The sequence below is a fragment of the Erpetoichthys calabaricus genome, chromosome 6 (assembly GCF_900747795.2).
Source record: "Erpetoichthys calabaricus chromosome 6, fErpCal1.3, whole genome shotgun sequence".
Classification (NCBI taxonomy): Eukaryota; Metazoa; Chordata; class Cladistia; order Polypteriformes; family Polypteridae; genus Erpetoichthys; species Erpetoichthys calabaricus.
The window spans coordinates 145742056-145757966 of NC_041399.2; the positions used below are offsets into that span (position 1 = coordinate 145742056).

The window sequence follows — 15911 nt, forward strand, 5'->3', positions numbered from 1 at the left end:
AAATAATTGTACATTGCATGTTTCTTGCAGATTAATCTCTAGAAAAAAGATAACTGTAACTAGAAAAGGGAAATTATACTTAGTAAATACATAAAACTACACACTGCTTTAAACATTTGCAGGAAAAAAGGCATAAATTAAATTTGCATATCCTTATATCCTCTTTTAAATCAAATTTTAATACAGCTTTGTTTAGAATGTAAAAAATATAGAGAAAATACTAAAGGTCTTAAGTAATGTGTAATGAATTACTGGAGTTAAGTGCTAAATACATTCTGTATTTGTTTTTTGGAGGCATTCACTTTTTTGTTTAAAGAAAGCTAAGAAATGTATTTTAAGACATATTTGCTTTTATCACTATATATTGGTTTTGTCTGAATGTTTTTTTCAACTACATAGAACAATCTTTTCATTTGCCCCTTTCATGAGTACTGTTTAGAAACTGACTGTTTATATTTAAACTGTTTTATCAAAAACTTCTAAGGCTATTTCATTTTTCATTTTCCTCACAGGTACGTGTGTCTATTAATTAAAAGTAACAGTTACATCATAAAACAAGTAGTATATAAGAAGAAAGCATCCTCTGTGTACTGAACAGATTATTTTGTTGACAGAGTAAGGCACAAGTTGCAGGGAAATGAATTGTGTATTTAGTGGAATTAACAGACAATTAGTAATTATTCTCTGGAATGGAGTTACCTGCAATATGATGAATGACAGGTTGACCTTAAGTTTTACTGGTCTGACTGAATACTTGTTTGCCAGAACTACAACAGTTTTGAAAACATTTTCAGAGTATTATCTCTCGCTTGTTATTTGAGGTGCACACACTATAAAGAGGTGACAGAGTCCAGTTTTGCAGAAAGTAGTGGGCTAAAGTAGTAAACAGAGTACCAGTAGGGGGCAGTGGTCCCCTCAAAGTGATAATTGATACATTTTTGGGTTACTTCTGTCACATATAGAGTACAGTAAAATTCTTCCATTGACACATGGCTAGTGTCTGGCCCCATTATTATATGACCACCTTACTTCAAAACATCTGTCTTCCTTGCCATAAACAGAAAAAGGGAAGTAGAAGATGTTTAATAATACTACAGAATTTAGAAATTCAGTATGTTGCATCAAGGAGGCCCGTTACAATGTGAATGCCTTCTGCTATGAATTATCGTAGCCAGGCTGCACAGGTGTTGCTAATCTCCTTTAAGACTGCTGGACACCTGGGGTCAGTAGGGAAGTTCCAGATGGACAATCCTAGGAGTTGCAGAGGGCAGTTACAATCTGAGAAATGGTTCTTGTGATGACCCTAGCAGTAGCCAATGGCTGGGGCTTAAACGCTTCTTCTGGACAGACCTAATTAGAGTTTTGAGCCAGAATGTGAGAAGTCCAAGGGTTCAACTGGTGGAAAGTAAAGTAGTGAGAACATGGAGAGACATTGGTTTTAAGTTTGACTTGCATATTTTAAAAAATAAATGAGATGAAGAATCTGATATTTTTAATGTCATTTTCAGATAATCATACAGCATCAGTTTTATAACCTGTACATAATGTCTTACTGTTATATTTACTTACATAAATTTTCAAGGTAGCATATTCTAAGATACTAATACATCATTAATACTAAACTAACCAAAATCACTGCTAATTAATTTTTGTGGCATTCTTTCATTTTATTTTTTTATCTTTTCACATGACAGAGAATTATATTCTCAAGACCTCTTAATATAATGGAAGTGTGCAGGGGAGCTGGAGGCTATCTAGACAGTAATGTGCACAAGTCACAAAACAGCTCTGGAGATTGCCAGTCCAGTGCTGAACCCAGACAAGCACAATTTGCATTGCCAGTCAATGTATAACCAATACATCTTTTGGGAAGTGGAAGGTAAACTACAGTAACTAGAGTAAAATGTTACCCTAATTTAATTCATGATTGATGGCCTACAACTAAATTCCTAAATATTGCAGCTGCAGCAATTCTACATTTTTCAATGATGTTAGACAAGGGAAAAAAATAACTTTTTCTTAATGATGCATTGGCTTTGTATAGGACTGAAATTAATAAATATATATACTGTATTAAAAAGGAAAACATGAAGGCAACAAGAAAGATGTGGGTAATGGTAAAAAGATTTTCTTGTGTAGTTAGTTATTAAAATTGCCACACCATCATCTGCTAACACAATACTGATAGCACAAAGAAGCTAGGTTATAAACATTAGCTGATCAAATTAAAAAAAAATAGCTTAAAATATGTATTTCATCTAGTCCTGATAAATTTGACCAAGAGATATCAGCAATTGAGTAAATCTTGCATTAATCATGTCCTCAGTTTATGTATCTCTCTCCTAATTTTTGATGTGCCCAAATAAGTTTACTCAATGTAACCTGGAATTAGTTTAATCTTTTTGCTGCTGCAGAAGAAAACACTTATTAAACATGTCAAAATCCTCTTAAGATGCTCAATTCTTTTGATATGTTTAAAAGTCCTTGACGTTGATTTTCAAGAAAACTAGGGGGCTTCACCCCCTGCTCGCTTCACTCACCAACCACCCTGCGAGCACTACACACCAGCAACTTCGCGTCTCTGCTGCTCATGTATGTGTATTTCACTTTCACCAAACAACAAAACTTTTAATTCTCGTGGATAGGCCTCTTCATTGGGAACAAATACTACTTTTCCCTGATGACAACCCAAATTAGACAATCTACAAGTCTCCGACTTAAAGTTTAAAGCCAAACAATTTCTACATACTTCTGTCATATCACCTATGTCCATATATTTGATCTCTTTTTGCTTTTACCTTTTCGTCAATATCACATTGAATTTTGATTCCGTGTTTTGAATTACATCGTGACAACGCAAAGTATAACTGCCTGTGAGTGAATATCGTTTCTTTCTCTATACACGAACTGTGTCTGACAATAGCATTCACACAAATGAGAAATGACTGAACCATGTGCGTGGTTGTAAATGTTTTAGATGTGGGTAGGACTTTTCCAAATCTCTTTGCATAAAGTCTTGTCTTGCGGGGCTTAAAATTTTCTCTCGCGGGATTTCACTTTCACCAGACAACGAATCTTTTAATTCTCACAGATACACCTCTTCATTGGGAAGAAACACTACTTTTCCCTGATGGCAACACAAATTAGACAATCTACAAGTTTCCGACTTCAAGTTTAAATCTGAACAATATATTCAATCTCTTTTCGCTGTTCAGTTGTTTCACCGAGTAATAATTTCCATTTGTTTGCGTGAATGCGATCTTTACTATCGTTTTTTTTGAGACTTTCGAATTTTCATTCTTCCATTATCTCTAACCTGCTCTGCATGTGTATCATGCCAACCTTTTTGAATTCTTTACGATGTTCTACTTTGTCATCTACTCTTTGTCTTTTATTTTCGGCCCCGGGCGTGGTTAAATCTCTTGGCACAAAGTCTTGTCTCGTGGGATATGAAAGTGTCTCTCTGAGAAAGTCACGTCTCATCTCTCTTCCCAAGATTTTTTTATTATAATAGAGATAAAAGATTACAGTCATCCTGGTAAAGTATGTCAAATTTTTTTAAGCTTATTTGTCTTGAATCATCTGAAAAATGTAATTAAATAAGCTGGAAAATGCTATTTTTGAAAATTTAATTCCTTGCTTGGTACAACTGAAACTCATTTCCCATTCTTTTACATAGGATACTGCATTATAAATGATGCTCACTCCAAGATGTAAGACATACAATACAACCACAAATAAGGCCTCAGCATACAGTCTGTAAATAAATATACTTAACTTGTCTCCAAGGGGAAATGAAATCTTTACAAAAACTGAAGGAAACAAAAATATCACATCAGAACTTCCATCTTTAATAAGAGAGCTGCTGCTGTCAAGACTTGTAGATGTGAGCAGGATGGGGTCAAGTCTGCTCAGTTGTACTGCAGGTTTACATTTAAAGGCATTGACATTTGAATAGTGTAAATCCAGCTTGTTGTGTCCACAAATCCAACATGCTAATTGATGTTTGTTTGTTTGTTCTGATGTTCCTGTGGCTACGTCAGCAGCATTCTAGGATCAGAATGATTCATTCATTACAATATTAGTACAAATATCAGTAGATGTTTCAGCACCATGCAAGCTTAATATCACTTAATTACAATCATCAGGTCGTTTGACCATTTTGACTAAGAGCTGAGTCTTGAGCCACACATTTTAGCTGAAGCTGAACCGTACTTTTGTAAGGACTCCATACTTATAGTTCCATTTGAGAAGCAAGTAACCTTTTGAATCTTTTCATCACTTCAAATGTTCTCTAAGCTGAGTTCCTGTAAGATTTAATTACTTTTTTTTGTGGGATTATGACTTTTTTCGTAGGTTTCAGTGATTCTAGTGTTAAGGATGCTTCATTTAGCAGTTATTTTCTGTGTTCTTGTTTATTATATTTTATATTATTACGTATTTTACACAATTTTATTCTAGGCCCTTTTTCACAAAAAAAAAAGATGTGCAACTGTGAAGTTTTTTTTTTTGTAAATCAGCAATTAGTATTTATTGTTTATAATCTGTAGACAACTTTTATACATACAGTACTTGGCTCTTAGAGGTGCAGCTGTATCCTTCAAATGTGTGTACTTTTTAGTGCATCTTTAATCAATTAGTTTTTCATTTGATAGTTATAACAAAAACAAAAAAACATAAAGGATAGCATATTTTTAAAAGATGAAGTAATTTCAAAATACTGTGAAAGGAGCTACAAGGTTAAAATATGCTCCACAGCCAAAGTTTGACATGAACTCAGCAAATCATTCAGATCAGAATATCTCCACCACTATCAGTCCTAACCCTCAAAGTCCTAAGCTCTTTTGGCATATGGCCACTTGTATGGTGGAAATGGGGACTAACACCAAATATGGTCACATAAAACGGAACACATTTGCAATCCCTGGCGGTTAAGAGCAGCCTGGTATGTGTGCATGCAGACGACTTACATTCACAACCACATTCATTTGTGATTAGGATGGATAAGAATAGATGCATTGCATATAGAGAGGTTTAATTTTTGATTAATCAACATTCCAGTCCTTTTAATTGAAAAACTGTGTTTCAATTAAAACATTAACCTCTAGAAGAAGAGGATAACTGGCAGCTCTTAGCTGTTTTTTCTGATATCTGCCCACAGTCAAATATGCCATGTGTTTTGAGTGATTATTTGCATATTTATCCTTTGAACTGCCATAACAAAACAATGCACAGAGGTGTTTTGAGTTTTGTACCATATTTTCTATCAGGTCCTACAAAATCAATTGCTACGTACTTGATTGTAGTTGTATTTTGTTCATACATAAGACTTTCAACAATTTTTATTTTAGTATATAGTTATGAAACCATTATAAAAAATAGAAAAAGTGATCTCCATAAGAAAAACTGATCTACACATTATATAACTTAAAACACAGTTTTGGGATTTTAAAAATTATTATGACTTATTATAATGTCTTTTGATGAGTTTTTCTATTTCCAGTTGTGTGATCAAATAAGATGTTTATAATCTTGAAATGGATTTTATTTATGTCACCGTTTCAACTTTATATATGAATGCACAAGCTGCTTCAAATATCAAATTTGAACAAGGGAAAGATGATCACACACACTCAGAAAAATAGGAATCTGAGTTAGCTAGGGGACAGATTTTAATCAAAATTTCTAGTACAGTATGTTTTTTTTTTGTTTTGGATTGAATCGATTGATATATATTTTACCAGTCACAACAATAAATATTATAAATAATAAAAGAAGAAAACAGTCTGTTTTGTAGAAAGGTATTTAAGATAATACTAATATCTTCTTTAATCATTAATTTTTCTGAACTGGCAAACTCCAATATAGTATTGCATGGAGCCACGACATATCCTGACTGCTTGTAGTGCAACCCAGTATCAGATCATTATTGTGCACACTCACTTGTACAGAGCTTCAGCTACATATGCTGTGTGTGAGGAATGTTTCAGAAAACTAGTGCACTTTGAGCAAGTTAATATGGTCACATGTAGAATGGATCATATATAGGAAACCTCATAGGAACATTGTTCAAGCTGGCATTAGAATGATGGAAATCATCACTGGCACTCCTATGCCAAGATCTGCTTCTGCAATATACTGTGCCTAAAGCTATTGGTAATTTTTAATTATCCTGTAAATGACAGTGTTTTCCTTAAGTTGTAATATTTACCTTTTTATGGTACTGAGCTTTTTTTAATCTTTTAAAACTGGCATGATGCCACAATCTAAATGAACTATTCAATAAATTAATGATGATTTTGCATATTTGTACTATATAAAATTAGTCTCTGTGAGTGTTTAATATCTCCATTTTCCTGTAATAGCAAGATTAATCTTATAAGGTATGATACATACCCTGATTATCATTCTTTTGCTTTGTAATTACATAACTTGATAATATATTTAACATGATCTTCTTCGGAAATGCAATTTTAATTGCTCTCTTACTATTCTCCTGTAAACTCCTCCAGATCAAGTTCAAATGTAGACTTAAATATTACCTGTAAATAATACTTATTTTTTGTTAATGTATACTTTAACTTAAGTAGTGGAAACTTGATACTTTCAATCAAAAGACACTCAAACTTCATCATCTATACAAGGCTGATTGCTGAAAGGGCATTCATTTTAGTTCCTTAATACATTGGGTAATCTGCCTTAACTTTTCCTGAAATGTATAGTTATTAAAGTTGGAAAAAGATTGAGTCCAACATTAACATCCTCCTCATTTTTGACACAAATTTGTCTGTACTAAACAGATATTCCCAGCACTTTTTTAGAAGATGATCCTATGTACATCCCATAAATTCACTTAGAGTTTTGAAACATTATTTTAAGATACCTAAATAGACTAACCAAAGAGTACAATACTATCCGTCTTTGATCAGCTTATAATATTGTGGTTTTTGAAACTACAGGTAAAATTCCGTTTCAATGAACTCCCAGGGACCTAAAAAATATTTTGTTGTAATGAGATTCTGTATTTGTTACTATAGTGCTTTCTTTAACTTACATCCAGACGTTTGCAATCATTTCAATAGCTTCTTTCACATTAATTTTAATCTCCTCCTACCTACAAGTTATGCTGATGAGAATTTTTCTCAGCATTTCCTTGTGATGATACACTTTCAGGGTGCGAATGATGCCCAAATCCAATGGCTAAAGCGCTTCTGTGCAATTGGGTGGGAGGAATTCAACTCGAACATTATCTAAATGTGGAAGCATGTTGTGGGCAGCACAGTTATCAATCAAAAGCCGAATCATCCTTTTTTTTTTCTTCATATTGTGAGGTTTCTGAACTCTTTTGAGACCCCACTCCCCACCCAATGGAAACGACACGCTGAAGTGTGTCCTGAAGTGCAATTGACGCGTCTGTGGAAGATTGTTTGTCCGTTGCTGGGGCAGGGCAATAGAAGGCTCACAGCGCTGCAGTGAAGCGCCACAGAAGCAAATCATAAGAGATAGGGGTCACGCTATAAGTCCCTGTCTTGCACCCCAAAACACAAGACTGAGTCTCAGTACTTTAGCAAAACCAGCTTTATTCAGCTTGAAACAGGAATGGCACAGTTATTTATTGTAGCGTGATCTACCACTCTGCTATACACAGACACAACAGTCAGGCAGGGTCGTGCAGGTCAGTGATCAAGTAATCCTGTTATCTGCATTTACAATTTACGTGCTCCTAACCTTGCATCATCCATTGAGATCTTTTCTGTTTACTTTGGCAGAGAGACGCAGCATATCTGTGAGCCTACTATTGCCCCGTACAGACACGGTAATCGCACTTCGGGACACTCTTCGGCTTGCTGTCTAGTTGTGGGAGGTCCCAAGAGAATTTACAAACCTCACATTTTCTTTATCGAGTGCCACATTAATAGGAATGTTTCTTGAACGAGCATCACTGAACCACAGAAACTGCTTTTTTGACGTCTTTAAATGCAGCAGTACACATACGTTTGCAACCTGAGATTTTTCTGCTTGTTTTGCTCTGTCTTTCAAGAAAGTTGACAGTGTCGATGGCGAAATTCCGAATTCACTGGCAATGTCTTTTTTCTTTTTGCCGCAATTGAGAGCTGCAAAAAATTAAAAGTTTTTTTTTCTAATATGAACTGTTGTCGTTTTTTCGTGTCTGCCGTTTCTATAGAAGAGTAACAATTAGTTAAATTCCAATGGACGTTTTTCAAATGTTGACGAGCAATAAGCAAAAGGTATCACTGAAAACCGCAGGAAACAAAAAGGCAAAAAAAGAAAAAACAGTATGAGGAAAGTCTATCTATCTGTCTATCTAGATACATTTTTTAACTAGTTTTCACTCCCGAGGGAGGTTATTTTTATCAGTACAATTCATTGAAGGATGTACCAGGTCTACTGTAGATCATTGGCAAGCACACTACAATAAGATCCCACATTACACCAGCTTGGAAAGTTGTATTTGGTGTCTCTTATACAGTTCAGTACTTCACCTCTGTTAGTGTGTTTGACTTTTGATCAATGTCTTTAAATCTTTGTATAACTTGCTCTTTGACTTTTATTCCAGTACCCATCCATTTCTAAATCATTGAGACATTTTCTTTTCTGAATACCATTACTTTCAACAATGAACTGTCTGTGCCACATGTAGTAGATTGAAATAAACAATGTCTGAACTTGAGGTGCTCCTGCTGTAAAATGTCAAATGATGTTATGCTGACAGATTTCTTAAACACAAAGTATAAATAAAGAGTAAATGGGAAATACAAAATGTCTAGAACAAAGCACTAGCTTGGCAGTGTTGGTTTTAGACATTACAGCAGCTGTATAGGATCATGAAGTGTTTTGATAGTGCAAGTTTAATGAAGAGTCACACTCATCCACATGTAGACTTATCTGCTACCTCAGAACCTATGCCAAAATATTCTTTGGTGTAGAAGAATCATTGGTCATGTTTGTAAATAAAACTGTCGGAATTTATGTACAGACATGGTTACAATTAGTCGGGGTAACTGAAGTGAGGGCCAAACATTGCAACAATGTTTGAAGTTGGCAGACAATTGATTTCTCACACAGCTAAACTAGTCCAGAGTTTCTAGTTAACATAACTTGTAATTCTTTGAGATTTGATTTTCATCATGAAAATATCCGTTACCTATTTTCATCATTTAAAAGTGTTTGTTAGTGACAAAGATTGTGTTGTGGCTAATATTGTCATCTCACATCACTAATAAGGTTCAAATCCTTGCTTGTGAATCTGCATGTACTCCCTGTTTCCATATGAGTTGTCAGTCAGTCATTTTCCAACCCGCTATATCCTAATACAGGGTCACGAGGGTCTGCTGGAGCCAATCCCAGCCAGCACAGAGCACAAGGCAGTAACAAATCCCAGGCAGGGCGCCAGCCCACCACAGGGCGCACACACAGACACACACACTAGGGACAATTTAGGATCACCAATGCACCTAACCTGCATGTCTTAGGACTGTGGGAAGAAACCGGAGCACCCGGAGGAAACCCACGCAAACATGGGGAGAACATGCAAACTCCACGCAGGCAGCAGCACTACCACTACGCCACCGTGCCGCCCTCCATGTGAGTTGCTTCCATTTAATTCGTATATTCCCAAAAAACATGCATGGGATTGACTGTTAACACCAGATTGGCCTGGTATAAATGAGTGTAGGAAAATGTACCCTGTGATGGACTGGTATCAAATCCAGGAGTGTGCCATGCTTTGAGCTTATGCTTTTTTAATTTTATTTTTTATTAATATTATCATAATCTGCAGAACTCATACAACAAACCACTTCAAAATAAACCTGAATAGATCACCAGTGAAATAAAAAAGAAAACAGAGAAAAAACAAAACCTAACAAAAGAATTCAGCCCCACCTAACAGAAGGAGTAAGAGAGGAGAACTAAAAGCACAAAACAAAAATTCCCCTAAATGAATGCTTAATCCAAAAAAAAAGTGTAATTAAGTTTGGACAGATATACTAAGTGAGAATTAGAATTTTTCCAATTTCAAATAATACAGAATGTCTCTTACCCAGTGAGATATTAAAGGTTAGTTGGTATTCTTCCAGGTAAGCAAAGTAAAATATGCAAGTTACCAAAAAGATATGTGCACATTGTTATGTTTTGTGCAATGTTATGTTATGTGCAAAAATTATGTTCCATATCTATAACAATGCCAAAAATATGATTAAAGGCACTGATGACGCTGAAGTCTCAAGGCTGTCAGTATCTTAGCATGTCTTTACACAGCAAAGTGTTGGAGATGCTGTAACAGTTGACAGTAAAATAGTTGGGCATTTTAAGCATTCGCGTTAGCATACTCCTGCTTATAGGACAATCAGCATCACCACCCTGATTGGACAGTAAGCATCTACTCCAGGGGTCCTCAATCATGGTCCTGGAGGGCTGCAGTGGCTGCAGGTTTTTATTCCAACTAATTTCCTAATTAGAAAGCAGTCCATGCTGATAATGAATCTTGGTACAGTATTGAACTGTTTGGCTTGTTAATGCTTGCATTCATCCAAGAGCAATTTTAATTGCACTGTAGAGTTTCCTTCTGTGAGAACATTATCCATGTGTTTTGTGGACCAGAATTGATTTCAACTTAATGATCCTTCCAATTCCCCTCTCATTCATTTCTAAACATTTTTTTATCACAGATACTTCATGGTAAGCACATTAGCTGGAGAGCTGCTAGTTTATTGGTTATCTGCATCTCATTATTAACTAATGTCTGATTAAGAAAACAGGCAACAATTAAAATTTAAATGCAGCTGCTAAAATCTAAAATAGGCAATTAAGGGTTCTGAATGGTAACAGGGAAGAGAACTAAAATTAAGCCCAAAAAATGTATTGCTTTAGTAGTAAATAAAAGGGTTCTAATTAAGAAATTGGTTAAAGTGAAAACCTGCAGCCATAGCAGACCTCCATGACTGTAATTGATGATCTCTTATCTACAAAGTAACTAAAAATTGTATTTGATGAATAAAGGCACTAACAAGGCATAGAGTTAAACACCAACTTTCATTATCAGCAAGGACTGAGTTCTAATTAGAACACTGGCTGGAATGAAAACCCGTAGCCACTGCGGCCCTCCAGGACCGTGATTGAGGACTCCTACACTACTCGATCCAAGGTATGCCCATTTAATAGGCTAGGTGATACACTTTAGTTAAAAGCAGCACTGTTTTCTTTTTCTAAGTCAATAGTACTAGGGTGTTATACCCTGTTAGCAATTATGAATGTAGTGAGAAGTCAGGAAAAATGACACCTTTTATTGGCTAACTAAAAAGATTACAATATGCAAGCTTTCAAGACAACTCAGGCCCCTTCTTCAGGAAGATGCCAATAAAAGATGTCATTTTGCTTGACTTCTCATTTTTTCTAAGTCACATGCTCTTTTTAATGGGGAAACTAAACAGTGAATGCTAAGATGACTTACTTAAAATGTAAAAAAAGTGAACTTCACTATTTAAACTATGCCATGTATTTTTCACATATTTTATTAATTTGGAAACATTTCGTTACCTTTTAAGCTTTTTGTAATTGAAATGTTTCAGACACAATAAATGCCTGGTGGTCACTTTGTGTTTTAATCTATGAAATGAAACAATCAAGGGTCACTTAATATACATACTAATTATGTAAATGTGTTGTTTATAGACGTGAAGAGTGTGTTTCTTTGTAAAACGCATTATCCCATGCATCCATTTTCTGACAGAACACGAATTCCATCTTCATCATTGCTTCATACTGTGAAGCATTATTGGTGTAGAGTTTTGTTATTTACTGTAAGCAAGCACTAAACATAAAATTTACATGCTGGTTTTAATGGTATGTATGTCTACATCAATATTGACTACTCTGATTTCAAATTGATTATTGTACTAGAGCAATGCTATTTTTGCTTTTTTCTAAGAAAGATAATATATTTCTCTCCCAATTCATTATTTTAATGTTCCATATACTCACAATTAAAATTCATTCAATTGAATATGTTTCATTCTCAGTCATAGATAGATAGATAGATAGATAGATAGATAGATAGATAGATAGATAGATAGATAGATAGATAGATAGATAGATAGATAGATAGATAGATAGATAGATAGAACTTTATTTGCACCCATGAGTGAAAGAAAGTTTGTAAGTTAGTGTGCATTTCGATGAGCTGTTTCCTTCCTTGTGCCCTGCATTTCAATTAGACATTTTGACACCACACTGTCCTGATTTGGATCAGCAAGAACATAAAATGGATGAATGTGAAAGTATGCATTACCCACTTTCAATAAACTGTTCTCAGTAATTGAAGAATGCTTACACTGAAGAAATTATATTTATTTTAAATTGCCCCAGTTTAGAAGATTTGGTCAACACTTCCAACTACCATTGAGTAATATGTCATAATGAAAGAAACTGACATATTAGATCCAAATAGATTGTACTTATTAGCAATTTGTTTTATAAAAGCAATTGAAAAAAATATATACTACTGGCTGTATTATATACACCATATCAGTGTGGTCTGGTAATGTGCATGAATGTCAGAACTGACTTCTCAGTGCACAGAGTTCAGAAGTATAATGGGTTGACAGTTGAGGATAGTATATGATTACTGTCGGACAGTGTCTTTTGGGCCTAAGGTAATGTCACTTGAGTCACACCAGAAGTGTCTGCAGTCAGTGCAGCTGCAGATTGAGATGGCAGGTTAAAATAACACACATGATAGATAGATAGATAGATAGATAGATAGATAGATAGATAGATAGATAGATAGATAGATAGATAGATAGATAGATAGATAGATAGATAGATAGATGATATGTTTTTTTAAACATTTCCCCTTTTCTTGCTTAAAACTTTAAATGGTCTCAGATGTTAGAGATTTGTTCAAGCTTCAATGGTCCATTTTTTTTTCCTCTTACCTTTTCATTAATGTTATTTGCTTTGTTTCCTTTTTAATGTTTTTAAAACTATTTCTAATTATTTAATAGTAAAAGATACTGGCAAATCACTGTAGGTGAAGATCAGTACTGTCTTTTTACAAAGATTTGATTATTCATCTAAAATTCATATTGCTCTCCAAGTAAAGAAAATGTTCCAATTATTATTTTTTAATTTGTTTCTTTACTAATATCAGTGGCAATTCATTTTCAGTTCATATAGAAATAATCTACAGCTATTGTACAGCTCTTAGAGATGCTTGGAATTAGTGTCATAAAGTCATATTGGCCCCTATTGTGTGGTTATTTTATAAACCCATTTAAATGAATACCAACATTGGCAGTACTGTACTGTGAAAAAGACTTGTTCACTTGTTCAGTCATGCCTCCCCTTGATTATTCATATGGTTATTAAACAGCTTTAAAATATAATGACTATTCCACCTACAGCACAAAAAGAAAAGTCAGTTTTGTTTTACTTTTGTGTTTTTTTTCTAAGAGGAACTACAAATTCATATTTTATAAAAATAGACCTTTATTAGCAAAGTATTTGTCCAATTTTATAGCAGTTATCCATGGATATAATTGATTTCCTGTTGCATACCATAAAGTACAAATTGTGCAGTGCTTGCAAGGAAATATGCATAAGGAAAATTGTGCCAAATTTTTATATGTAGGCCACCGAAATACAGAGGCAGTTCCACGACTGTGGTCTTTTACTAACACAGCAAAATGTGTAGCTCTTGCTTAGGAAATGTATGTAGATCTGCTGGGCTTTGGCTTTGTTTTAAGTAGCTTTCTAAGCTGAAGTAACAGTGAGAAAAGTATCATTGCTGTTTAAGATAATAATGTGACAAGATTGTTATTTTGCACGCATGTTGTTCTGTGATGCTCAGTTAAAAGTCTACTGAAATTGTCTGTCATGAAAACATTCTTAAGGTTTAAGATAAACTCTGGCTATGAAGGAGAGAGATGAATAAACCAATAAATTAACCTGAATGCCTTTATTTTTGCTATTGTAGCACCACATGCAGGTATTAGCACTGCTGAATATTATCACCAGATGGCACTGCTGGCAGGTCACCGGAGTCCATACGCAGACATCATTCCTTCTGTTGCAACCAGTGCTGGGGCAGGAACCAGTGCATTACACATGGAGTATCTCCAGGCTATAGAAGGTAAGTCAGAAATGCCTTTCCACAATTCCATCAATTGCCACCAGTGATCAATAGAAGATTGTGTTTTGACATCAGGTGCAATGAACAACATATAGCACCTTTGTCTTGATTTTTTTCTACACTATACAGATCAGTGGTTACCATTATCAAATGATCATAGTTATTGCAACTGTGTAGACAAGAGAATAAGTGATCTAGTGTTGCTTTCATTTCACTATTGCCACCTCTTGGCTGGAATATGAAATAAATCCTCAAAAAGCTAATGATTTATCCATCCAGTAATTCATCTATCTGTCAAATAGTTTTCTAGCTGCTTATTTAGCTTCACTTGGGAGTTTGAGGCTATCCCTGTAGCATTAGGCACAAAGCAGAAACCAACCCTGAAGAGGGCACCAGTCCATTCGGGGCTCTACAGTTATTGTCACTGGTCCAGTTCAAAGTGACAGTAAACACAGATGTCTCAAGTTATTGTAGAGAACTGTGGGCCCAGAGGAAAAGTCATGGCTGTGTGTAAAGAAAATGCAAACTCCACATGGGCAGTGACTGGGCTGGAATTATAATCCAATCTGCTGAAGTTCTGAGGAAGAAGTGGTAAGACATGGTGCCAACTATGAGTGAATATTTATGAAAAAAATAATGAAATAAGCTAATATTTCAAGGGTAAATGTTTCAGTGACCAATTTAAAAGTCCGTTGCAAGAGATGGACGTCTGAAGTGGAGCTACGTTAGCAGCGGTGTTATTTTTTATATTATTTCCTTATTATCCTGAGATATCCTGTATTTATCCAACCCGAGGGTTCTACTACAGCATATATAAACATGGTCGGCAAGAAAGGGTCTCAGAAAGAAATGGAAAAGAAAACTAAAGCTGCTTCCAAGCACAGTCCGACAAGTCCAAGTTCAAGCTCAAGGTACGGCCTTTCAGAGACTGACCTGGAACAGATGGGTGAAAGTCCAGACTCCTTGGGACCACAGTCCGCAGCATCGTCTCCAGTTGAGAGCGAAATGGGGAGCGAATGTACAAGTGACGCAGATCACGTTAGCTTGCCGATTGGAGAAGATCATTTGAAACTGGAAAAGGCCTTGCAGTGCTCGCTTTCACCTACTCCACACAAGCTGGGAACATCGGCTGTAATAGAGCCCGCTGCTTCACCTACAGTGCTCGAAAGATAGATAGATAGATAGATAGATAGATAGATAGATAGATAGATAGATAGATAGATAGATAGATAGATAGATAGATAGATAGATAGATAGATAGATAGATAGATAGATAGATAGATAGATAGATAGATAGATAGATAGATCTTTATTGTCATTGTCACTTTTACAAAGGAACAACGAAATTGAAGGTGCAATCGACTCAGTGTGAGGAATAAGAGTTAAAATGACAAAAAGACAAAAAGACAGAATATAATAACAAACCGAATAGTAATAAATATACAAATTGCACTTGTTGACTTACGGTCTATATTGCACATTGGAAGAATAATATGGAGCAGTTTTATTTTGAGTTCAGGGCCATGATTGCTTTCGGATAAAAGCTGTTTTTAAGGCGGTTTCTCCTGGTTTTCATAGCTCTGTATCTCTTGCCCGATGGCAAAAGCTGGAAGAGGCAATGACCGGGATGTGATGAGTCCTGTGAAATGTCTATTGCTTTTTTGCGGCATCGGGAGGTGTAGATTTGTTCCAGAGTGGGGAGGGTACAACCAATTGTTCTCTCCGCTATCCTGACGATCCTGTGTAGCGCTTTCTTTTC

The 15911-nt window shown here is 35.3% G+C and overlaps 1 protein-coding gene across 1 annotated transcript in view; it reads left to right on the forward strand.

Annotated features, from left to right (window-relative positions):
• gli3 (GLI family zinc finger 3) overlaps positions 1–15911 on the forward strand; it is a 352191-nt gene that overhangs the window by 264317 nt on the left and 71963 nt on the right. The window contains exon 6 of the mRNA XM_051928834.1: positions 13997–14152. Within this exon, the coding sequence (XP_051784794.1) occupies positions 13997–14152 (156 nt within the window). The remainder of the gene's footprint in view (positions 1–13996; positions 14153–15911) is intronic.